At 41.8% G+C, this 26,373-nt stretch overlaps 2 protein-coding genes across 5 annotated transcripts; one reads left to right on the top strand and one right to left on the bottom strand.

The window, feature by feature from the left end:
* The first annotated feature begins 35 nt into the window (after positions 1-35).
* Positions 36-9,805, top strand: rnf215 (ring finger protein 215). Of its 4 annotated transcripts, none has more exons than XM_021606643.2 (10): positions 36-429; positions 709-870; positions 2,164-2,235; positions 2,486-2,571; positions 2,931-2,985; positions 3,142-3,246; positions 3,487-3,600; positions 3,770-3,907; positions 5,425-5,527; positions 7,347-9,805. In XM_021606643.2, exons 1-10 carry the CDS (start codon positions 193-195, stop codon positions 7,367-7,369), a joined length of 1,095 nt encoding a protein of 364 aa, XP_021462318.2. In that variant the 5' UTR covers positions 36-192; the 3' UTR covers positions 7,370-9,805. The 4 variants fall into 4 exon arrangements, with proteins under 4 accessions (XP_021462318.2, XP_036836148.1, XP_021462317.2 ...); XM_036980253.1 differs by having other exon boundaries at positions 37-429; positions 3,484-3,592; positions 3,765-3,907; XM_021606642.2 differs by having other exon boundaries at positions 37-429; positions 3,484-3,600.
* On the bottom strand, positions 9,211-25,212 carry ascc2 (activating signal cointegrator 1 complex subunit 2). The gene is made up of 19 exons (XM_036980252.1): positions 25,068-25,212; positions 24,498-24,630; positions 24,003-24,161; positions 23,730-23,903; positions 23,324-23,453; positions 23,148-23,215; positions 22,824-22,937; positions 22,451-22,563; positions 22,147-22,221; positions 20,084-20,188; positions 19,837-19,905; positions 19,538-19,612; positions 19,087-19,327; positions 14,223-14,419; positions 13,908-14,027; positions 13,462-13,689; positions 13,120-13,204; positions 10,552-10,646; positions 9,211-10,402 (listed from the first exon to the last, which is right to left on the bottom strand). The coding sequence occupies exons 2-19, from the start codon at positions 24,582-24,584 to the stop codon at positions 10,225-10,227; spliced, it is 2,313 nt and encodes a 770-aa protein (XP_036836147.1). The 5' UTR covers positions 24,585-24,630; positions 25,068-25,212; the 3' UTR covers positions 9,211-10,224.
* Between the last annotated feature and the right edge of the window lie 1,161 nt (positions 25,213-26,373).

Below are 26,373 nucleotides of genomic sequence, written 5' to 3'. Positions count from 1 at the left end.
TAGATGGCAGATTTGCAAGCAAACGTCAACTCACATCTCAGCTTCCTGTTCTACAGGAAGTAGTGTTCTTGCTTACATTTTTGGGGTCCAAGCCAAAAAGTACAGTAACTTAGTTGGTTCTGTAAAATAATGGTTGACAGTTGATAAGATTATTTATTTTATAATATTTTTAATTTACGCGTTTCTTCGGCCATGTCTGCAAGCTGCTGCTATTTTATCGTGGTGTTTCTAGTCTCGGCTCCTTCGTTCTTGTCGTGTCTGCTAGTTACGGGCGCTCAGGTCGCCTTGGTCGAGGTTCTGCTGAGAGAACGTCCAGATGTCAGCACCGTTCTACAAGGCGAGGTACTCGAAGCGAACTGGGAAAGCAGCAGCGTACCCGAAAAACACAATCAACAACAAGAGCATGATCTCGAAGGGGACCTCATATTAGTGAGTGATGTTACAGCTAGCTAGGCTCTGCTATGTAAAACCACTGGATTTGTGTGTGCAACATGATATGGATATAAACATTAGTTACTGAGAAAATAACATATACATTGCATATATACAGTACTCTATATTGTCTAGCAATAGCTTAACATGTGTTATTTTCACCATTGCATGTTGAATCATCAAGCATGCAATGTCTGCATAGGATAAGTAAATAAACTGATATTACCCAGTAACAATCATATAACGACCCCAGTGTTTCCAATTGCCATTGTTCAGGTGCAGGATGAGGAGCCGCAGGTGAGCCGGGATAAAGGTGGGGGTGTCCAAGCCAAAGACCAGGAGCCCTGGATAGGTGTGGTGCCTGTCAAAGTGGAGGAGAGCAAAGCTTCCACTGCTGGGAACAGCCAGGAATCCTTTGCTGCTGCCGTTGTCAATAAAGTGAGTTCAGGGAGGAAACGAGACAAAAAAAGACCATGATTTTGGGGATTTTCACAAAATGTAATCCATAGAATGATTCTTTGAAGGAAGGATTGTTGACATATATTTGACATTTGTATCTAAAAGCATAATTGAAAAATAATTTATCAACGTTTCTGGCATTACCTAGGCTTCCTTTAAGACTCCATGATCTGTAGGTGCTACAAAGCAACATTTTATTTCATATTAAGCTTTACCGCTTGTTCTGTAATATGAGTAGTATTTTGATTTAAATACCATTTTTGTACGTTCATTTATGAATAAAATGTAAACATGAATATTGAGAATATAACATTTTGAGTTGGTAACTTAAAAAATATTATACATTGTTGAACATAATATGCTCAGTGTTTCCCAACCAGTGGTACTATGACCCCTGGGTGTACTTGGCCTATCTCTAGGGGGTACTTGAGAAGACTTATGAGACCATAGGCCTACTGGTAAATTGCTTAAAAATCATTATTTAACCTGTCTCCTCCCCTTCATCTATACTGATTTAAGTGGATTTAGCGAGTGACATCAATAAGGGATCATACAGTAGCTTTCACCTGGTCAGTCTGTCATGGAAAGAGCAGGTGTTCTTAAATGTTTTGTATACTTGGTGTGCATCCACATTCCTTCCTCCAAAGGATGATTTTATGGATTCAATTTAGTGATAATCCCCAAAATCTTTTTTTGTCCTGGTTTTGTGAGGAATCACTCACATGGGCATAGGAAGAACAGTCAGTCTACTGTTTTGTTGAATAATTTGTATATTTGGTGAAATAAGTATTGTGACACACAACAAACTATACCGTGATCAGTGAGAGATGAATAACTGTCAATGTTGTATCTGTTATTCAGCACCACAGAGTTTCACCTATGGTTGCAAAGGGAGGGTATATTAAAGGAAATTTACCAGGGAACTACCAGATTTTTTGAAATCCAGGATTTATCATTGTAATCTATCACATGACATTTAATGGGCCTTTTGGGTACTTTGTACAGGTGTCTGGAATTATCTCTGGCCCTCTGTGTGGCCTTATCACATGTTAATATGAAATTATTAAACAAAGATGATTTTCAAATTTAAAAAATAGAATGGCAATACTGTAAAATGTTAACCTAAATATAAATCTTTAACTTAGTGAATAGTGTTTAGTAGGAGGGTTTCAGCATGAAATATGATTTTTTACACACTTTTAACACATGCAAATATATCAGTGTGGGTAAAGTAAGTCTGAAGTAAGTATAACCACTATCTCTCTTTGTTAGATGAAACGAGCCTTGGTCCTGGGGGCTTCTGCACTCATCATCCTAGCCCTCAATCAGAACACTATCAGAGAGGTAAAAGTCATTTTCTTACACACTGGCTGTGTTAGTGCTGGGCTGGAGCAAAAGCCTGCACACCCTGTAGCTCTCCTGGACCAGGGTTGGTAACTACCACTATAGAGCATAACACCAATGTTGCTCTATAATTGTCAGCTGTTAGAGTAACCACTCCTCTACTACTGCTTTACAGTATAACCCCCATAGAGATAGAACAATGATATATGGTCTATGATGACTACTATTCTCTCCTGTATTCTCTTTCTAGATGGATCTGTCCCAAGTCCTCTCTAAGCCAGTCATTGTCATCCAGACATCAGAAAATGTTACCAAGCTTATCGGAGCACTCCTCAGGTACCAAAGTGATGGAAAACTAAACAATACTAGTCTACACAAGGATCCCTCTCTGTGTATATATTTCACTAGGAAAGTCAGTTAAGAACAAATTCTTATTTACAATGACGGCCTACACCGGCCAAACCTGGACGACGATGGGCCAATTGAGCGCCGCCCTATGGGACTCCCAATCACGGCCAGTTGTTATTCAGCCTGGAATCGAACCAGGATGTCTGTAGTGACGCCTCTAGCACTGAGATACGGTGCCTTAGACCGCTGCGCCACTCGGGAGTATAGCTTTGATTGTATGAATATACTATAGCATGCTGACTAATATAGAGACACTGAGTGAGTTAACTCTATGGTTTATTTCATAGGGGCCTTCATGCTACTGTGAAAATCACATACAAGACTATTCTACAGGACAACTTGGTAAGATCATATTTTTTGCCATAAACTTTATCACCTTAGAGAACAGCAAAATAGTCAGCGGACATTTCCAGTTTTCTATGCATTGTATCACTCTACTGTCCAGCTCATGTTATTACTTTGGATGTGTGTAAAACCTCCTCTCCGGTGGTATTGTAGGGGGCCACCCTGACATTGTGGTCCACGTGCGGTCTCTCCAGAGGCGGTCTGTATGGAGAGTGGCAGGGGGTCATCTGCACCGGAGAGACCAACTCGCAGGTCCAGGTGTGAACACCATGGCATACATTCAGATGAATAGGGACAACAAAATAAAAATAAATGACATTGCAACCAAAGATAATCTGAATTTAAGCTACAACTCCTCACAGGCTAGATCTAACAAATCACTGATCCGTGCAACTCATTGCTTTTTCCTATATCTCTGTTGTGTGACAAACGTAAACAAATGATTTAGAAGTAGGTTAACATTCGTGCTCGGTCCTGTTATGTGTTGTGCTCCAGAAGTACCTGCATCAGCTGTGGAACACGGTCCTACTGGTGGCTCTGATCCTCTGTACAGGGGTCATAGTTCAGGCTCGATGGCAGTACCAGGACAACCAACTCAATGACGACCTGGAGGTAGAGTTTAACCATTTTCCTCTTTTAATCATTGAGCAATTAGCAGTCACACTAATCTAGAACAAATGTAAGTAAACAGACACTGAACGACAGTATTTCAATGAGATGCTTTAAAATTAATAATGTAGAAACATCCACCATAATATTCATGACTTAATCATTCCTACAGTTACCAAAACAGGACATCCTGAAGAGACTGTCTTCCCTGAAGACCAGGATGTACCGGCAGCCCAAACCGTGGTGTGACCCAGCGCAGCTAGAGACAGACAACTGTGCTGTCTGTCTGGAACAGTTCAACAACAACCAGGTCAGACTGACTGACTCCTGAGGGTTATAATACAAAGCAGGATCAAAGAGTTAACCAGCTAACTTGTCTAAATATTCTTAAATAGCATTGTTGTTTTTTACTGCTAAGCTTGACTTGTCGAGTCAATTTGACCATGCCCAACAAAAAACTCATATATAAGATTATCTTAACACTAGAACCGATGGGCCTCGAGGGACCCCCCCTTTCAAGTTAATGAGCAGTCATTTTGACTGCAACATTCTAACAGTGTAATTAATACATTTCATATATGCTATCGCAAAAATAATAATTTGGTTGTGTTTATGAAGGTCTTAGGTAACATTAGATTACCATTTTATTAAAATGTAAAATAATACAGTAGCATTTTCATTATTTTGTTACTGTAGGCTAAATGTAAAAACAAAAAAACACATTCAAGTGTAATATCAATTTTATTCGTGGAGTGCCTTAGTTACAACTATGAAACGGAAAGCTTGTGTTGGAATGCGGTAACAGCTTATTTTTTATTGCGTCAAAATAAAATAAATACCCCAACGTCCAAGACTCACGGTCAGCAAGACGCACGGTCAGTATCCTAAACATCATTATAAGAGCAGTGTTCTTGATAAAAAGCGAACGTCGGCACAAAAGCAATAATTGCATTATAATTAATGTGTCGATATGACAGCAGTCAAAAATAGTCAATTGTCAGCTGGTGAGTATGTTGCCTATGCTGTTTTTTTGCTTGAGATGTAGGGCCTGCTCTTTGTGATGACATTTTGTGCTGATAATCGTCCCATAGCATTGTCACCGGCTTGTTTTATTCAAGCGGTGCTGTCCCTTCCTCTCTCACCATTTTAATTTGTTGGTGGCGCGGGCACCTGCTCAGTGCGCACCGGTCTAGCTTTTTTGCACTTAGGCCTTGGAGGTTTAGGCTGAGGCTCAGAATCAGGAAGAATAATCATCAGAGATGTCATTTCGGTGTCGATTTCATTCAGATTTTGTAGTAACGCTAACGCAGCATGTGCATCTATTCATCTTGGTCTTCTTGCCATTGTAAAATGTGCACGCCCTCACTGTGTACTCCAAATAGGCCAGAGTAGACTGATAAGACTGTTTGGATTCGATGGACAGATGTATGTATCATTTTGACATTTTTGTTTGTGATATTAAGATTCTAACAGCGACAGTGTGTTTTAAAGACTTATTTAGGAAAAGTCAAAGACGAAGGGTGGCATATTTAAAAAATATATATTAGCAGTCCAAATTACTGCTTTAGTGATTCCAGCATTAATGAACCAGACAATCAACAGTTATTTCAGGCTTTTTTTTAAATTTTTTAGTTAGCTGCCGTTAACTCGTTGATCCTGCTTTGTAGTATACTCCTCTGGAACTACTCAGAAACACACACAAACATGTAATATGTTACATAGAAAGTAAGATGTATAACACATAGAAATTCTGTAAATTCTACTTTTAGACACAAGAGTGTTAGTAGTATGCTAACTCACCTGGTGGTGTGTGACTGTGTGTTGCAGTGTCTTCGCGTGCTGCCCTGCCTCCATGAGTTCCACAGGGACTGTGTGGATCCGTGGTTGCTCCTGCAGCACACCTGTCCTCTGTGTAAACGCAGCATACTCAGTAAGTTATAGACCTGCCCCCTGTGTAAACACAGCATACAGTGCCTTGCGAAAGTATTCGGCCCCCTTGAACTTTGCGACCTTTTGCCACATTTCAGGCTTCAAACATAAAGATATAAAACTATTTTTTTGTGAAGAATCAACAACAAGTGGGACACAATCATGAAGTGGAACGACATTTATTGGATATTTCAAACTTTTTTAACCAATCAAAAACTGAAAAATTGGGCGTGCAAAATTATTCATCCCCTTTACTTTCAGTGCAGCAAACTCTCTCCAGAAGTTCAGTGAGGATCTCTGAATGATCCAATGTTGACCTAAATGACTAATGATGATAAATACAATCCACCTGTGTGTAATCAAGTCTCCGTATAAATGCACCTGCACTGTGATAATCTCAGAGGTCCGTTAAAAGCGCAGAGAGCATCATGAAGAACAAGGAACACACCAGGCAGGTCCGATATACTGTTGTGAAGAAGTTTAAAGCCGGATTTGGATACAAAAAGATTTCCCAAGCTTTAAACATCCCAAGGAGCACTGTGCAAGCGATAATATTGAAATGGAAGGAGTATCAGACCACTGCAAATCTACCAAGACCTGGCCGTCTCTCTAAACTTTCAGCTCATACACGGAGAAGACTGATCAGAGATGCAGCCAAGAGGCCCATGATCACTCTGGATGAACTGCAGAGATCTACAGCTGAGGTGGGAGACTCTGTCCATAGGACAACAATCAGTCGTATATTGCACAAATCTGGCCTTTATGGAAGAGTGGCAAGAAGAAAGCCATTTCTTAAAGATATCCATAAAAAGTGCCGTTTAAAGTTTGCCACAAGCCACCTGGGAGACACACCAAACATGTGGAAGAAGGTGCTCTGGTCAGATGAAACCAAAATTGAACTTTTTGGCAACAATGCAAAACGTTATGTTTGGCGTAAAAGCAACACAGCTCATCACCCTGAACACACCATACCCACTGTCAAACATGGTGGTGGCAGCATCATGGTTTGGGCCTGCTTGTCTTCAGCAGGGACAGGGAAGATGGTTAAAATTGATGGGAAGATGGATGGAGCCAAATACAGGACCATTCTGGAAGAAAACCTGATGGAGTCTGCAAAAGACCTGAGACTGGGACGGAGATTTGTCTTCCAACAAGACAATGATCCAAAACATAAAGCAAAATCTACAATGGAATGGTTCAATAATAAACATATCCAGGTGTTAGAATGGCCAAGTCAAAGTCCAGACCTGAATCCAATCGAGAATCTGTGGAAAGAACTGAAAACTGCTGTTCACAAATGCTCTCCATCCAACCTCACTGAGCTCGAGCTGTTTTGCAAGGAGGAATGGGAAAAAATTTCAGTCTCTCGATGTGCAAAACTGATAGACATACCCCAAGTGACTTACAGCTGTAATCGCAGCAAAAGGTGGCTCTACAAAGTATTAACTTAAGGGGGCTGAATAATTTTGCACGCCCAATTTTTCAGTTTTTGATTTGTTAAAAAAGTTTGAAATATCCAATAAATGTCGTTCCACTTCATGATTGTGTCCCACTTGTTGTTGATTCTTCACAAAAAAATACAGTTTTATATCTTTATGTTTGAAGCCTGAAATGTGGCAAAAGGTCGCAAAGTTCAAGGGGGCCGAATACTTTCGCAAGGCACTGTACTTAGTCAGATCTCTACTTGCCTGTACACTTAAGTGCAACTTTATTTGCCAAATGGAATTAACACATTTGAAATCTAATGTAGCGTTGGTGATTGTATTTGGTACCCGGGTTAATCAGCTATTCCCTTTGTCATCTTTCCCTTCCATCCACAGGTAACCTCTGTAGAGACAGCTAATGGTAGCCTTGGCCCAACTCCTCACCCCACTGACCAGGGCCCAGTTTTTAAAAACTTTTAATCCGTATCAGAATTTCAATTCTGTAATCCCCATTTTTGCTATCCAGGTTCAGATCAATCTGGCTGTTTTTGAGCCAGTTTTCAGAAAAAAATCAGGATCATTCTGATCCAGATTCCACAATATCAAGATCACAGAATTAGGATTTTCAGTGTTTTGAACAGGCCTAAATCTTGCCATCTACTGGACAAATTGTGGTACCACTACCACACTGTCATAGGGTAACAGAGATGAGTGAACTACATGAATGGGGGATCAAGATAATCCCAGTTTTTGGCATCAAAACTATCCTAATCAGTATCTTTTAGAGTTTTGGCATGATTCAAAAAAATGACATGATTAAAGGTCAGATTGGATTACCAAATCCTTATCCGGAGGATCATAATCACATTTTTCAGTTACATTTTTGTAATAATTTTGAATCCTGTCCGATTCCGGAATCTGATCAGATAACTTCTGAAAAGCTGGGCCCAGAACATTGGGATCAAGTTGTCTTGTAGTCTGTCGTGACTAGTTTTCAGTAGCAGTTCCAGACCTCACCTCTTCCTCCTGCACTGGATTGTGGTCAGGGGAGCTTCTCCCAGCAGCTGGCCTTCTTATTGGACAATGTTGACCTCTGACCTTTTGTGGACAGCCAATCCTGAAGCAGCTTCACTTATGTGGTACTGTAAAACAAATGTTACCGTACCGGTGTTGAAACAAACAGTACTTTCTTCCTGGGATAACATACTGTACAATGACTTTACTCTATTCTCTCCCACCCACCTCTCTCTCGCTGTATGTGTGATAGAGTACTGGTGCCTCATGGTGAAAGTGTCTATACATGTGGAGAATTATAGAAGGGCATTCTAATGTTCTGTGAATCTGGTGGAATTCCATGTATGTTCTTTACAGGGAAATGAATTAAGTCCAAGGCATTTTAATGTGAAAAAATAAGATATAGCTAGGTATATTTGCATGGATGTTAAATGCAATATGGTACAAAGCATGGATAACAGTGTGTTGCTAACTGGCATCAAAACGCATCTGGTCATGTGGGGCCCATATTCCACCATATCACAGGATCAGTATAATCTCAAAAGTTAATTTAAATTTGTGTAGATGGACTAATTTCATCCAGACTATTATTGTGTACTCTGAGTCCAATTTCAAAGTTTGTGTTAATTCTGAATTAATATGAATAAGGGCAGGGATTAATTATGTAAGGGTAACAATTAAATTGTTACCCCTACATTTGTTAAACTCTGTAGAGAGACTGCTCTGTGAGGTAAATACCAGATAACCAGAGTAGCTGTACAGAGACAGACACAGCATGTTACAAACACAGCCGCACTTAGTGTACTACTTGACAATACTTATGTTATATTAATCCTTTGTAGTCCTTAAATTATTTTATTATAAACCAGTGACCTTGTAGAACTGAAACAGACTTGACCTTGGCTAACCAATGAGTATAGTATGGAAAGGTCAAATGGAGTCACTTGTATCACACTTCAACCACTTTCACTCAACCACATCCCACAGGCAGTCATTGTAAATAATAATTTTTCTTAACCGACTTGCCTAATTAAATAAAAGGTTAAATAAATTAAATGTTAAAAAATCTAGCAACACCTTATAGGGAAATGTGAATACTCTAAATGCTTCCTACCATCAGCTAATCACTAGAGAAATATAGCTGCAGTTTCCATCTTTCACCATCCTATGGTATTATGTTGCCACTAGAACACTTTAAAGTCAACGCTCAGTTCCCACAGAAATACTCCATTGGAAAAGCTCTAACCACAGTATTAAATGTATTTATTATTTTGTTTGTTTTTAAAGAGAACTTCAAAAAGCAAATTGTATTTTTTTTTTTGTACAAAAATGCTCTTATAGATCTTTCTATAGGATTCTCTTGTTATAAAGTAGTTGTGCATGTCGAGTCAGAAGCCTCTAGAAGCTGTTCGATGTCTGTCTGAGGGACATTTGGCCTCTTATGCTGCACTTCCAAACACACACACGACTGTTGTTATAGCAGCTCACTTTTTGGGTTGAGGCTGAACCATGGTGGGTGGGGGGATTGGCTGGGTGAGGAGATATTAACTACCACAGACACTCTCACTTCGTTCAGACATTGCACACACACGCTGCCACCCCTGGTCCTGGCCTGCCTGTCATTTTGATGTCTAGTCCTGTATTTAACTGACATTCATTGTTCTTCTAGATCCAGCAGACAGTGGTTTCAGTCTGACAGTCAGGCCGGTCGCGCTGGTTCTCTCGTCCTATTGGAGTCTCCTCGCTCTCATTTTACTCATATGTTCCTTGTTCATTTGATGACCATGTAAAAGCTAATGATTCCATCACTCCAAATCTTAATAAATGGATTTGTTACATGGCAAAAATAAATCTCTTGTCATTCAGTCAGCACTTTGGTTTAACTGAATCAATCTACAATATTGGACTAAACAACTGAAAATTAAACCATTCAAATGTGTCTCTAAACATTCCACCAACAGGCCACTTGGCAACCAAAGTTCTGTTATGAAACTAATCATTGGTGTCCCTTTGCGATAGAAAATGGAAAACTAGAATGTCTTTGCTAAAAGAGAACAGAAAAAGGCCTATAAAAATGGCCTGGTCGGTGAATCCCGGTAGAAAGAATCTGACTGATGAAGAGGACTCTGGGATGGGGACATCAATCAGGGCTCATGACCTTTGAGCCCAGATTATCTTTCTCTCTCCTTCCTTTCCACGTCGTCCTGTCTTGTACGCACCGTCCGCTAGGTCAGTTGGTTGGTCTCCATGGCAACACCTATCAGGAGGGGATCATTCCCTTGTTCCTCTTGCGGTCGGACATAGCCCTGCGGTTGTGGTTGGCTCCCCTGCTCTTGTGGGCCTCCTTCTTGCGTCGGTCCAGAAGGGTCTCTGTTGACTGGCCCTGGCCTTTAGGTTTACCCACCACGTCTCTCTCTCTGGCAGGCTCCGGACGGTACCTAGGAGGAGGAGAGAGGGGTTCAAATGGGAAATGCACACATTTCTCACAAGCTAACCTCAATTTAGGATGTCTTACATTGTAAGACATGTAGCAGAACTTGAGGACAATATAAGACATGGATTTAAGTTAGTGTGTGTGTCTCCGTACCCCTTCCTGTGTTGCATGGTAGCTCTCCTGGCCTCTGCCCTCTCTCTCAGCAGAGCTGGGTCCTGAACAAACTGGTCTCTCTTCACAGCGTCTTCCTGAGAACACAAACCATGTAAAGGGTTAATGATACAACACATACTGATCCATCTAAACAGCTTAACCTAGACATAAGAATAACACTACAGCATAGCCACTGGTTCAGCTATGTCAAACCTAATATAAATCTGGAAATCAAGACATGGTACATAGACAGCCTTAGGTAGCTAGTCATCTTGTGGGCAAGATTTTAAACAGTGCCATACAATCAATAGATAACACTTACCATGCCCATAATGTTGATCATAATAAGGTAAGCAACCGTATAGTTAGAATAATAAAGAACAGGAATCAAGGGTGGTATTTGAAGAAAGTGGCAGGTATTGCTATTAACTTACGTCACAGAGAAGTCCATAGCGGTTCGTGTGAACCAGCATTGTTCTATACAAGTTGTCATGACTTGCCAGTCCTGAAATGGAGATCGGGGTGCCCTCTCCTGGGGCTGTTGGCCAGTTTTATGATGGTCGTAAATACCTTCCCTTGCCAAGCAGTATGGAGGGAAAGACATTACGAATTTTGGCAGGAGAAGGTCCTTTGTTCTACTACCTCCCCCAAATTGGAGAATTAAACAATATTTCAATTTTTGAGAATGTGGAAATGGTCAGTGGAGACCAAAACAAATTCAACATGAGGGTTCTTTTTAACGTTGTGACATCATGAAAGATGGTAGAACCACATAACGGTACCTCTGTCTACACTTATCAATTATGAGGTGTGCATCTGAATGTTGTATAAAATGAATGATTAAGTGTCAGAATACTTTTGAAAAGATAGAAAAGGGATTTTAGTCTTCTAAATGAGAAAATAGTTTTATAAAAAATATTTTTTTATGTACGTTGCCTAGGGATGAGAACACCGACAACCTCTGAAGCATTCTAACAAGATCAACTGAGAACTACTGTACAGGGTACTTCAAAGTATCCATTCTTACCACCAGCACGACCAGGAGCTCTACCTAAGGACATGGTGATCTCTGGTGGCCAAACCAGAGTCATACACCCAACATCTCCGTGACCAAAGGATTTGGACGTTCAAGGACAGCTCAATCGTAAATATATAAATTGCATTCTCTTTTCTTCCCCAAATGAACGGCTATCAGAGTGCTTAAGATTTTGTATTTTCGTGAGCGAAGCTTCTCAATGTCCAATAGAGTAACTCCTTTGTCCCCCCCCTCTGAATTCCCCACCGTGTTACAACCAAACTGTCCTGTTTTGATAGTCTTCTAGAGACTATTTACTGTATAATGTTAGTGTGTATTCTGTAATTGTTTAATTAGTTAGTAAATAAATAATTGAGCCAATTTGTGTATCGCTGATTCATCAATAAAGTAGGGTTCGTGCAGACTACAAGAAATTACGACGTTCAGAATGACTGAGGTAATAATATATTAATACGTGACTAATCGATAAGCTTTGAAAATATCTGGAAATAGTTAAACCTTTTCCCGTGGTGCCCCAACTTCTTAATTAATGTTACATGATTAGTTTAATCAAGTAATAATAATTACACAGAATTGATATGATATAACAGTCATCACATTAATGAAAAGTCCACGTCACGACAGTGGTCACCAACCTTTGCAGTCAAAAAGCAAAACGAGCTCTACCGCTCAGATTTTTTGAATTTTTCCCAGTCTGATCTTTTTACTATAATCATGTATTATTATTATTTATTTATTTTTAAATTGAGTTCCCAGCGCTGAAGTCAGAAGTCTGAGATTTCAGAGTTTACAGTTGTTTTAGTTTTGGCATTAGTCTCAGAAAGCAGCAGAGGGTCTGCCTTTCACAGTCCCTGCTCTCTCCTTCCTTTCTTCCGGTAAGATTGACTAGAGAGATGGACAGTCTTCCACCTGATGGCGAAACTTGAAACCGCATCTGCCTCATGCACAAATTCATGTTTTTTCTATGACCAGAGAAAGTGAAATACTCCTCAATATTAAAAAAAGACATGACGAGCTGCTAATAAATAATAAAAACACAGGGCTAATCGATACACTCGGCTACTCATTCATTGCAGCTGCAGCGCAAGTAGGGATAAGCGTGTTTTATGTTTTGTAATAGTGTTAAATAAAAACAGTGTTGACAGTGCTGAATAAAAACCTAAGACATGAACCAACTCAAAAAAAATAGCAGCTCTTTGATGTGTTCTTTGACAGTCTCTCTGGGCATTGTTTTAAAAGTTTGCTGGGGTCGTGGAAGCTCTATGCTTCCAGATCTCCCAGTCCACCGGGTAGGTGGAGTTCGTCTTTTCAGACAAATTAAATGGTTCAAAATAGGAACGCTTTTCCAACCCGGCTTCTGAATCAAGTTCACCTACTACCAACACCACAACACAAATAAAAAATGAAAGAGCGCAAGCCTTTATCGTAGGCTTTTCTACAAAAATGTTTGGTGCTCGCCTAGGAATGCTTTGAAGATCGACCGGTCGGTGACCACTGTTCTATGCAGTACAATTCATTTCTATACAACCTACCTTCTCGTCCTCTTCCTCCTCTATGTTCTCCTCCTGCATCTGTGGTCTGCCTCCCTGCCGTAGGACCTGAGGGATGGTGAACGGCCTGTGGAAGGGAGAGAGAGGATGTGTCACAATCAATAAATAAAGCGTATTCATAAAGCCCTTTTTTACATAAATGTGGTACAAGAGTTGTCAAAGTGTTTTCATTAACCAGAGCTCGATCTCAAAGGCAAGCAGTAGCACCTTGGCAAGAGGGAAGAAACCTTGAGACTGAGCGACCAAACTCAGATGGGAGGCTCTAGTCTAAATCAGCATAATGACTAGCTAAAATCTTAATTAGTCAACAGGTGTGTATGTTACCTGCGGTTGAGCAGGTTGGAGTCTCCGTCCAGATCATTGGCTCCTACTTGGTTGATGTCATATGTGTCATCATACTCATCATCATAATCGTTCAGATTGTCGATGGCTCCTGATTCACTGGGAATCACGATGACCTCATCCACCACAGTCTCATAGGTCAGGTAGCGTTCCTTCTGCTCTGCTATGTGCTGCTTGTCATTAAGCAGGTCCCGCACACTTTCTCCTTTCCTGAAGGGAAACAACACAGACAGATATACAGAGATTATAGATCAAAGATACAGAGGTCAGGCTTTATTGTACAGTTCACTATTGACCTGGTATTTATCTAAAAATGACTTGGGATTTTTTACATTTTGGGTGTGGTTTGGCGTGACAAGACAGGACAGGAAATGGTCTGTGACCGAGTCATCATCTTGGCCACAATTAAATAGTCGATAGTGTCTCACCTCCGGCCCTTCCAGACGCGAGTCATGTCCACCTGGTCTCTGTTGAAGACATCAAACTCATCATCGTCAAACACGTTGGACCTGGTGCTGAGTACAGGAGGAAGCTCCTCCTTTACCGGCCTGCAGAGAGAGGCGAAAATCACCATTAATACCTTTCTCAGACTACCCAACCGGTGCTGGCTCTGTCATTTTCCGTTTACATTGTTATTTCCAGCACAGTTCCCACAACTATGGTGGATGCGTAACCAGGCCAGCACGACTCAGCTTGTGTATCTTTGTCTACACACAGACCAACACACACACCCCTCTCCCTACCTGGGCATGGCTCTATCCAGTTTGTCCAGGTCAGGGTGTAGTCTGTCCTCTAGGATGTAGTTAATGACCAATTCAGAGCTATAGTTGTACTGGTGGAGACAGGCCAGTAGAAATCCCTCTCCCAGGTCTGGTAGCAGGTCTCTGATGTGGGTTAACAGAGACTCCAGCTCCCCCGCACTGATCATACACGCAGCACCCTGGATAACATAACACATACACACACTATTACAACAGCATCTATACCGGACTGAGGCTACTGTGTATCGTCTCATATAGGATAGGTAAGCTCTCAAAATGATTTGGTTATATTTGTGTATTATTTTGCCTGCTAAAATTACAAATCTGGAGGTCATACTTGCAAACATAAACAACCATTTAAATGTAAACAGTTGCGTATCAGCCAATTAAAATAGTTGATTTACTTGCACGTGACAGAACACTAAATTGTAGCTGGTCCCATCAGATAACATCGCACACATTAGCCCTAAACTAGCCCCACCAGGTGGCAGTGATTATATCCTGGAACGTTCTGCATCAGCCAATTAAAATCGTTGATGTAGTTGGACGAGTTCCAAAAACTTGCTCACGGAAGCGTCCTTAACATACCCACAACAGCATGTCCTGATCATCAAAGCAACTATATTTGACTGACTGGTGAAATTGCGCTCTGTGTAAAGTGCCTGGTCCACATAATCGTTGCAGAGTCCTCACATTTGAAATGTAGATTTACATGTATTGTTTTTAGTGTGTTGAAAAGGGACGTAGCCAACAGCTTGAAAATTAAGATTGCATTTATTATTAAGGATCTCTCTCTTCAGCCTTGCACACAAACACTAATAATCATATAGCATAGGCTTTATCACATGGAGGTGTACACCTAAATGTAGGCCTAAAACGTCTGCTTTGTCACATATGCATTACTTGACTCGAGGAGGATGAGCATTAAAGTGTACAATAGGATTATACACTCGCTGGCCAGTTTATTAGGTACACCACCCAGTTTAAGAAAATGTATCACTCCTACAGGCAGTGAGTCATGTGGCCGTGGCTTGCAATATAAAGCAGGCAGACAGGCAGGCATTGAGGCTTTCAGTTACTGTTAGATTTAACGTTAGAATGAGCAAAACGAGTGACCTCAACGACTTTGAAAGAGGTATGATCGTTGGTGCCAGGCACACCGGATCCAGTATCTCAGAAATGACTGCCCTCCTGGGCTTTTCACGCACGACAGCGTCTAGGGTTTCTGAGTGGTGCAACAAACAGCTCGTTGATGAAAGAGGTCGAAAGAGAATGGCAAGAACTGTGCAAGCTAACAGGCGGGCAAATAACGGCGCAGTACAACAGTGGTGTGTAGAACAGCATCTCGGAACGCATAACTCGTCGAGCCTTGTCACAGATGGGCTACTGTAGCAGGCGACCACACCGGTTTCCACTCCTATCAGCTAAAACCAAGAAGAAGTGGCTTCAGGGGCACGCAATCACCAACACTGGACAATTGAGAAGTGTAAAAACGTTGCCTGGTCCAGCGAATCCCAGTTCCTGTTGCGTTATGCTGACGGCAGAGTCAGGGTTTGGCGTAAGCAGCATGAGTCCCACCCTGCCTCGTGTCAACGGCACAGGCTGGTGGCAGTGGTGTACCACCATCCAATCTGCAGCAACTGCGTGATGCCATTGTGTCACCATAGACCAACATCCCTGTGGAATGTTTCTGACTTGTAGAATCCATGCCCCAAATAATTAAGGATGCTCTGAAGGCAAAGGGGGTTCCGACCCAATACTCTATGGGGGTACCTAATAAACTGTGTAGGTTGCACTCTCATTATCATCCTACAGATGGCGGTATTGTTTTATTATTTTTTTATTATCCCCGAGTCCAGAGGACTCGAATCAACAGAGGACACTTGGCAGAACTCTATGATTAACATTTCCTGTATGCTACTATAGGAACTCCAATCAACATAGCTATAGTTTACATTAGTTAACATCAGATAGTGTCCTCCTTATGCGACAACCTACTAATGCATATGGGACTTTGAATGGTATACCTCAATTCATGAACAACTGGCCAGTGAGCCACCCATAGAGCGATTACACCCTCTCCTGGTGAGGAGACAGTGTGGGCAACCCTGGTCCTGGAATGGTGCAGGAACTTCATGCATTTGATTTAACCCATCTGAAAGACCAGATGTGTTGATTTTAGGCAATCACTGATCAATTAGCTCAAGTTGGTCTTGAGTGGTGCCTAGTTGGAACAAAATCCTGCAGTACCTGCAGCACTCCAGAAACAGGGTTGCCTACCCGTGGTGCAGGTTATCATTAGTCGGTTAAATTATTATGTAGGCTTCACTTACGTAGGCCTGCAACGTTTTATAGGCTATTCATGATTATATTAACCTGTTAGATCTCTAGGGGCGCTATTTAATTTTTGGATAAAAAACGTTCCCGTTTTAAGCGCGATATTTTGTCACGAAAAGATGCTCGACTATGCATATTCTTGACAGTTTTGGAAAGAAAACACTCTGAAGTTTCAGAATCTGCAAAGATTTTGTCTGTAAGTGCCCCAGAACTCATTCTACAGGCGAAACCAAGATGATGCATCAACCAGGAATTAGCAGAATTTCTGAAGCTCTGTTTTCCATTGTCTCCTTATATGGCTGTGATTGCGCAACGAATGAGCCTACACTTTCTGTCGTTCGCCCAAGGTCTTAGCAGCATTGTGACGTATTTGTAGGCATATCATTGGAAGATTGACCATAAGAGACTACATTTTCCAAGTGTCCGCCTGGTGTCCTGCGTGGAATTCGGTGCGCAATTGCCAGCTGCTTTTACTTTACCATTTGATTCAGGGGAGAAACCATGTGTCCAAGAACGATGTATCAATGAAGAGATATGTGAAAAACACCTTGATGATTGATTCTAAACAACGTTTGCCATGTTTTCAGTCGATATTATGGAGTTAATTTGGAAAAAAGTTCGCGTTTTGAGGACTGAATTTTCTGGGTTTTTTTGGTAGCCAAATGTGATGTATAAAACGGAGCTATTTCTAATACACAAAGAATCTTTTTGGAAAAACTGAGCATCTGCTATCTAACTGAGAGTATCCTCATTGAAAACATCAGAAGTTCTTCAAAGGTAAATTATTTTATTTGAAGGCTTTTATGTTTTTGTTGAAATGTTGCGTGCTGGATGCTAACGCTAAATGCTAACGCTAAATGCTAACGCTAAATGCTAACGCTAAATGCTAACGCTAAATGCTAACGCTAAATGCTAACGCTAGCTAGCTACTTTTACACAAATGATTGTTTTCCTATGGTTGAGAAGCATATTTTGAAAATCTGAGATGACAGTGTTGTTTACAAAAGGCTAAGCTTGAGAGATGGCATATTTATTTCATTTCATTTGCGATTTTCATGAATAGTTAACGTTGTGTTATGCTAATGAGCTTGCTGATAGATTTACACAATCCTGGATACAGGGGTTTTTTCATAGCTAAACGTGACGCAGAAAACGGAGCGATTTGTCCTAAACAAATAATCTTTCAGGAAAAACTGAACATTTGCTATCTGAGAGTCTCCTCATTGAAAACATCTGAAGTTCTTCAAAGGTAAATGATTTTATTTGAATGCTTTTCTGTTTTTTTGTGTAAATGTTGCCAGCTGAATGCTAATGCTAAATGCTACGTTAGCCATCAGTACTGTTACACAAATGCTTGTTTTGCAATGGTTGAGAAGCATATTTTGAAAATCTGAGATGACAGTGTTGTTAACAAAAGGCTAAGCTTGAGAGCTAGCATATTTATTTCATTTCATTTGCGATTTTCATGAATAGTTAACGTTGCGTTATGGTAATGAGCTTGAGTCTGTATTCACGATCCCGGATCCGGGATGGGGAGATCAGAAAGGTTAATCCACTTCAATACATGCGCTTTGAATCCTATTTTTTCCTCAACAAGAAAGCTTAATGCGAGGGGGTCTCGAACCCATAGTTAAAGTGCACTATCGATTTCGAGAGAACCGCTTAGAAGCGATGGTGATAATGGTAGCCTACATGACTGCTATTTGACAAATGCATATGGCTCTTATTTTTTTTTGTTTTACGCTGTATGAGTGGCGCAGCGGTCTAAGGCTCTGCATCTTAGTGCTGGGGCGTCACTACAGACCCTGGTTCGATTCCAGGCTGTATCACAACCGGCTGTGATTGGGAGTCCCATCGGGCGTCGCGCAATTGGCCCAGGGTTTGGCCGGGGTAGGCAGTCATTGTAAATAAGAATTTGTTCTTAACTGACTTGCCTAATTAAATAAAGTTTAAATAAATACAGAAAATAAATCAACGTACCTCAATTATCTTTTTTTCCATAAAAGCACAAAAACTTCAGATTTTCTCATATGCTAGGAGCCTAGTCAAGGATGCATCAATGCAATATTGGCACACAACATTTTGTTACAGACCAACGTAACAAAAGTAAACCTTTAATTTGTAGGTTTAAAATATACCCCGTGGTCAGGGTCGACCTATTTTAAGAAATGCCATTGGTTGGCGCATATAAAGTCTAAGATCTTTGATAGGCTGATGAAGAATATGTTCCAAGATATAATCACTGCCACCTGGTGAGGTTAGCATAAAGCTAATATATGCCATGTTATCTGATGGGACCAGCTACAATTTAGCGTTCCGTCACGTGCAAGTAAATCGACTATTTGAATTGGCCGATACGCATTACGAGTCGGAGAGAAACGGTTTAAATTGAAATGGTCACTTATGTTCGCAAGTATGGTCCCATTATTTTGGCGGTTTAACTAACAAACTACAACACAGCTCACCCCACCCCATTTGCCCAAACTGGTATCTCCTATTCAGAACTCACGTTGTCTCCTTTATGGGGTGTATCCCGCATGGCCTCTGCTCCTCTGGGGGTCTCCCCTCCTTCCCCTGGCTCTCTGATCCCCATCTCTCCCCCCCAGGCCCCTGCCCCAACCTCTACTCCCTGGCCAGTCAGCCCGGCAGAGGAGTGTGTCTGCTGGGGTCTGTCCTGGGTTCTCCTCCGGCCGATGCTGTCCCAGGCATCCTCCACCCCCTGGAGCAGATATGATGTCCTAGTCTCATCTCTGACAGGGAGGGAGGGTTAAGGAAAGACAACAGGCAGTGCTGGAGGAAAGGGTGGTGGAGGTATGTTAATATCACTGCTCTAGGTTGGATGGATGGATACGTTTCTTCCAATGAGGGGGATGTGTATGTTTCTAAGACTGAGTGGCTGACTGGTGGACTCATTGAGGAACATGCGTCTGAGTGTGTGAGACCATGTGGAGGAAGGATACAGGAGAGGAAAGGCCTGCTGAAGAAGACTGATATCATCAGCTATGGGGAACTGCTCATCGTAGTCTAATAGGAACCTGAGACAGACAGCAACAAGGATGGCATAAACAAATATCCTTTATCTCCTCAATGGACAACCTCCAATCAGTTACACAGCATTCCTAACAGCAGTTATCATACAAAAACTCTAGTATTAATTAGGTCAGGGATGCACTGGTCAAAAATATTGATTGAAGACATTTATGGCCCTTCAAAAAGGAAATTCTTCCCATATCAGGATTCAAACAAGTATGCACTGTACCTCTTCTCTGGTAGGAAAGTAGTGAAATGCTGCAGGAGTTCCTCCACAAATGTCTGAATGTTCTCCGAGCTAAAAACAAATGAACAAGAATGTTCAAAGGCTGCAGGAAGGCTATGAGCAAATATGATCACCATACTAAAAGACAATCTGAATTTTAGGGATCCCCATGCCAGCATGAAGGTTTGGTAGGTGGATAAAGAAAGGATGAAAAAGAGAATAGAAAGAGATAAAGGCATTTTATTCTGACCCCTCTAGTATGGGCTGTAGGCAGGTGTGTAGTAGCAGCAGGTGTGCCATCTCCACCATCCTCCTCCGGGCGTGACACACCCTCCTCCACAGGTCCTCCTGGAGACTGGCAGGGGGCACGGGAGGGGGTCAGTCACTCACACAAGTGCGTACACACACACGGATACAAAAAAAAAAGAAATGGCGCGGTCCATACATGCACAGTACATACACACACAGAACATCCAGTTGAAGTCAGAAGTTTACATACGCCTTAGCCAAATACATTTAAACTCAGATTTTCACAATTCCTGACATTTAATCCTTGTAAAAAAATCCCTGTGTTAGGCCAGTTAGGCTCACCACTTTATTTTAAGAATGTGAAATGTCAGAATAATAGTAGAGAGAATGATTTATTTCAGCATCACATTCCCAGTGGGTCAGAAGTTTACATACACTCAATGAGTATTTGGTAGCATTGGCTTTAAATTGTTTAACTTGGGTCAAACGTTTTGGGTAGCTTTCCACAAGCTTCCCACAATAAGTTGGGTGAATTTTGGCACATTCCTCCTGAGAGAGCTAGTGTAACTGAGTCAGGTTTGTAGGCCTACTTGCTTGCACACGCTTTTTCAGTTCTGTCCACAAATGTTCTATGGGATTGAGGTCAGGGCTTTGTGATGGCCACTCTAATACCTTGACTTTGTTGTCCTTAAGCCATTTTACCACAACTTTGGAAGTATGCTTGGGGTCATTGTCCATTTGGAAGACCCATTTGCGACCACGCTTTAACTTCCTGACTGATGTCGCGTCAATATATCCACATTATTTTGCTTCCTCATGATGCCATCTATTTTGTGAAGTGCACCAGTCCCTCCTGCAGAAAAGCACCCCCGCAACATGATGCTACCACTCCCGTGCTTCACGGTTGGGATGGTGTTCTTCGGCTTGCAAGCCTCCCAATTTTCCTCCAAACATAACAATGGTCATTATGGCTCAACAGTTCTACTTTTGTATCATCAGACCAGAGGACATTTCTCCAAAAAAGTACAATCTTTGTCCCCATGTGCAGTTGCTTCTTCCTTGATGAACAGTATGACGGCTACGTGGTCCCATGTTGTTTATACTTGCGTACTATTGTTTGTACAGATGAACGTGGTACCTTCAGGCGTTTGGAAATTGCTTCCAAGGATGAACCAAACTTGTGTAGGTCTACCATTATCTTTCTGTGGTCTTGGCTGATATCTTTTGATTTTGCCATGATGTCAAGGAAAGAGGCACTGAGTTTGAAGGTAGGCCTTGAAATACATCCACAGGTACACCTCCAGTTCACTCAAATGACGTCAATTAGCCATCAGAAGCTTCTAAAGCCATGACATAATTTTCTGGAATTTTCCAAGCCATTTAAAGGCACAGTCAACTTAGTGTATGTAAACTTCTGACCCACTGGAATTGTGATACAGTTAAATAATCTGTCTATAAACAATTGTTGGAAAAATGACTTGTGTCATGCACAAAGTAGATGTCCTAACCGACTTGCCAAAACTATAGGTTGCTAACAAGAAATTTGTGGAGTGGTTGAAAAACGAGTTTTAATGACTCCAACCTAAGTGTATGTAAACCTCCAACTTCAACTGTAGACAGTTCATGCACAGTACCCCCACACACATACATGATTAATCAGGTTGTACACTATTAAATGGTATATACAGCCATGTGTGCATTGTCTTTATAAGCCAGAATGTTTAATAAAATTACATTTAAACTTGATCTACCGGTTGTCGGTGCATTTTGTCCTTCTGCTGCTTGAAAACTGAGACAAAATATCCACAGAATAGTGTTATTCAGACAACTTTCAGTACATTCAGACTTTCAAAAAGTTTGGTAAACAACACTTTCCTGTGGATACTCCATCTCCACCTCCTACCGCCAAAAGAACCAACCGGGAAAGTAACCTCAAATATAATTTTATTTGTAGAGACTAAGTCTTTTTTTTACAGCAACTTCTTTCAGATTGATATCCATGAGGTAAGCATGGTAACAGTCTGATGTTCAGGCAAAAGCACACGTCTATGAACAGAGACACACCTGTCGTCGTCAAAGTTTCTTTTCCTCACAGCCTTCTCTATGTCAGGCACAGCCACCTCGTAGAATGAGGCTAGTCTAAGAAGAATAAGAAGGTAAAAGTTAGAGCAAAAAAGTGATCAATTCTGACAAATGCAATATTGAAATAAACAAATGTTCCACCACCGTGGAAACAGAGTAGTTGAATAGTGGTGGTGGGAAACGAGCTAAATACGGATTGTTCTTGGCTGTATAGGTTTATCAAATAAAATAATTGAAACTGTTGAGGAAACTGAGTGGAAGGTGTGTGTGCGAGCACGCACGCTACCTGTTGAGGAAGCTGTGACAGTGAAAGGTGGAGCAGGCAGCAGGGAAGATGTCCAGGAAGGCCTGGATGGTGGTACAGGTGTCACACAGATACAGCACCAAATCCACTAGGTCCTGGAAGAGGAGGCACAACCAGTCAGAACCAGTCACTCCTGTACTAGGAGAATGTCAACTCATTGAGGAGATGGAAGAGGTTTCACAACCAGTCACAACAATCAGTTAAAACAAACCCGTGACTCATTGAAGAGATTTTAAACTTCAGCTGGCATGTTTTAGAAACACCAATATCTGACACGCAGTGGACTTTACTTTATAACTGTGGTCTATCTAGTCGGTCATGGTGTAAAATGCATCAGCAGTATGTTTATCATAACCTGTTGACTCATGGTCATGGCGGTGGGTCGGCCGGATGAGCTGAGCTTCAGAGGCTCGATGGCAGTGGCTCCTTCACACTGGAGACCACACTTAGCAAGGATAGTGTCTAACACCTTTGGGAGAGACAAAGGGCAAGTCTGAAATAGCACCCTATTATCTACAAAGTGCACTCCTTAAAAGTTGCAGGCTGAGACGTCTTAAAATGCCGTGACACTAAATTTGAATTGAGGTAAAATTTCAGCGTCACCTAGATTATATTCAAAGAGCACAAAATGGGAGAAAGCCTTTTGAAATGGAGTGTATTGAATGATTATGCTTCTTACCTGTAGGACTGAGAGAACAGCCTCATCCAGGTCTCCATAGTAACACGGCTGCTGGGTGAAGATGTTTTCTGGAAGATAAACAAGACATTGATGTCATTAATTGAGAAAAATCTGTTCTAGATCCATTTGAGCAGGTAAAGTGCTCCACCTGAGAAAGGGCCCATTGCTGAGCTCACCTATCATCTTATGGAGCAGCTGGGCGTTTCCTTTCCCAAACAGAACACACAGGTCCAGGATCTTGGGAATGTCGAACAGGAAGTTGTTGTAAATGATCTCTCCGAACACAGTCGGAGTTATAAAGCTCTCCTGAGAGAGAAGAGAAAACAGGAGATAACAGTTATGTTCAGTCAGACAATTCTCCTCTCAATACAAGAGTCGGACGGAGAAGAATTAATGTTCCAAAAATTCTTTGCCTCTAACAGAGGTTAAATATAACTTGTCTCTAACGCCGTCTAAACATGACCTTTAAATGTGAGCCAAGTTATCTGGACGTGCATAAGACAGTTTCTCCATTCAACAACACTACATCATTGCCTTATCAGAAACAGACAGACCCCCAGAATACCTAGAAAGCAGCGGTACCTTGGACTCCTTGTGCGTGGCCATTCTGAGGAAGGTCATAAAGACGGCTCGGTGGATGCAGCGCTGCATGTCAGCAACGGCCGGGGAGGAGGGCAAGGAGGAGGGGTCTAACCCCCGAGGGGAGTGGCGTAGGTAGGAATCCAAACACTTCTGCAATGACTCATCAAATACCACCTGGGGGGGGGACACACACAATGGGTTTAGGTTCTTCTTGGCTAGGTCAAAACCTCCCGTCTCCACATCATTTGGTGTATGACAGCCACAGTGACTGACCTGGCACCAGAACTTGTCATGTCGCAGGGCCAGCAGCCAGTCCAGGTCCTCAGTGATGAACTTGCCATGCTCCAGGTACTCCTCCACCTGAGCAGGGGAGCTGTCCTCGGGAGGGGGCTTATAAGTCACAAAACACCGCTCCTCCTTCCTGTCTGGATGCTGCCATGGCAACACAAGGACAGTGGGCGATGGTTTTGAGACATCATCAGACATAGGCAAACACACTGATATATAGCTTAACTTCTACAGTTGAGGGAAACATATACTAGAGTGGGGTTATGATGAGAAAACAACTAGGACAGTAAAATAGGTCTGATGAACTGGCACATAACCAAAGGGAATTTACAGACTTCGATGATAGCTTACAGTAGCGAACTCTAACTAATGCAGATAACATACCACAACGCAGTTCGTTTGTGATGTGACAACCACAGCTATGGACATAATGTACACGAGGAAGCAGTGTCAGATGGTTTTTAATGTTGGCTGTCTTACCAGGGCTGGCAGGGTGCGCTCCTTTCCCAGAGGCCCAGCAGCCTCTGTCACCTGTTGCTCATCAAGAGGTATCATTGCACACGCCATCGTTTCTCTTCACTCTTTCAAGTTGATTCTTCTAATAGAGAACTTACTGTATGCAATGGATAGAACACACATCCAACTAGTTAGCTAACCTACCTGCTAGTTAAATTAGACGACTCCCAGTTTAGGTAACAACTGGGTTAAATCAAAATCGATTAAGCTAACTAAGCTAGGTACAACCGTTAAGTATGAGTCATTGATGTTACCTAAACTAGGCAACACCGGTGTGTAGTTTGCCGATGACAGAATGTGCATTAATAATTTAGGAAGTGGCTACAACAAATCAACGTGGCACTGGCAAAGAAAGACGTAACTAGCCAGCTAATTGCAGACAGTTAGCTAGCATGAGCTTCTCAGCTTGCCAATCAGACAGCTGAGCCACACAAGTGCTGGCAAGGAAGCTTAACCACAACGCGTTAGTTAAACTAATCGAATTATGTTAGCTATTTTATCATCATATGTAATTGTCAATAACGATAAACTCACCTCTTGTTTTATATAATGTTTGGCTCTTTCAAGCCATTACGAACCTAGCCACTGTTCTGTTTCGCGAATGAGGCGAGCCGGAAGTGCCCAAGCACCTTTACATTGCACATTGCGCACGCGCAGCTCAATGTCCGTTTGGGTGACGCAAATGATGGACACCCTGGGAGGGATAGCAGAGAGGAAGAATCTTTGTGCTTGATAGCTAAGTTAGCCATTTATGAGGCCTTCATGGATTCTTCAGAAATATTTCTTATGCGAACGTCATGCATAATAAAGGAGGAAAATTATGAACGATGAGTTGTGCAACATTTGTCAAAGCATCCACCCAGCACAGCCAGAAGGGGACTGGCCACCCCTCAGAGACTGGTTCTTCTCTAGGTTTCTTCCTAGGTTCCTCCCTTTCTAGGGAGTCTTTCCTAGCCACCGTACTTCTACACCTGCATTGCTTTCTGTTTGGGGTTTTAGACTGGGTTTCTGTACAGCACTTTGAGATACCAGCTGATGTAAAGAAGGGCTATATAAATACATTTGATTTGATTTGTTGGGTCATTGTCCTGTTGAAAAACAAATGATCGCCCCATTAAGCGCAAACCAGATGGGATGGCGTATCGCAGCAGAATGCTGTCGTAGGCATGCTGGTTAAGTGTGCCTGGAATTCTAAATAAATAATTGACAGTGTCACCAGCAAAGCACCCCACACCATCGCACCTCCTCCACACGTGGAGATCATCCGTTCACCTACTCTGCATCATACAAAGAGACGGCGGTTGGAACCAAAAAATCTAAAATTTGGACTCATCAGATCAAAGCACAAATTCCCACCTGTCTAATGTACATTGCTCGTGTTTCTTGGCCCAAGCAAGTCTCTTCTTATTGCTCGTGTCTTATAGTAGTGGTTTCTTTGCAACATTTCGACAATGAAGGCCTGATTCAAGTGGTCTCCTCTGAACAGTTGATGTTGAGATGTGTCTGTTACTTAAACTCTGTGAAGCATTTATTTGGGCTTCAATTTCTGAGGCTGGTAACTCCAATTAATTTATCCTCTGCATCAGAGGTAACTCTGGGTCTTCCCTTCCTGTGGAGGTCCTCATGAGAGCCAGTTTCATCATAGCGCTTGATGGTTTTTGCGACTGCACTTGAAGAAACTTTCAAAGTTCTTGAATTATTCCGAATTGTCTTATTTGAGCTGTTCTTGCCATAATATGGACTTGGTCTTTTACCCAATAAGGCTTTCTTCTGTATATCGGAAAGATATCAGTTTGTCTCTGTGAATGGTTTGTCCTCTGACAAATCAACTGTAAATTTC

This window comes from Oncorhynchus mykiss, chromosome 6 (genome assembly GCF_013265735.2).
Source record: "Oncorhynchus mykiss isolate Arlee chromosome 6, USDA_OmykA_1.1, whole genome shotgun sequence".
Taxonomy (NCBI): Eukaryota; Metazoa; Chordata; class Actinopteri; order Salmoniformes; family Salmonidae; genus Oncorhynchus; species Oncorhynchus mykiss.
Note: the sequence above shows the minus strand (reverse complement) of the source record. Positions and strands in the feature narration are given on the sequence as shown.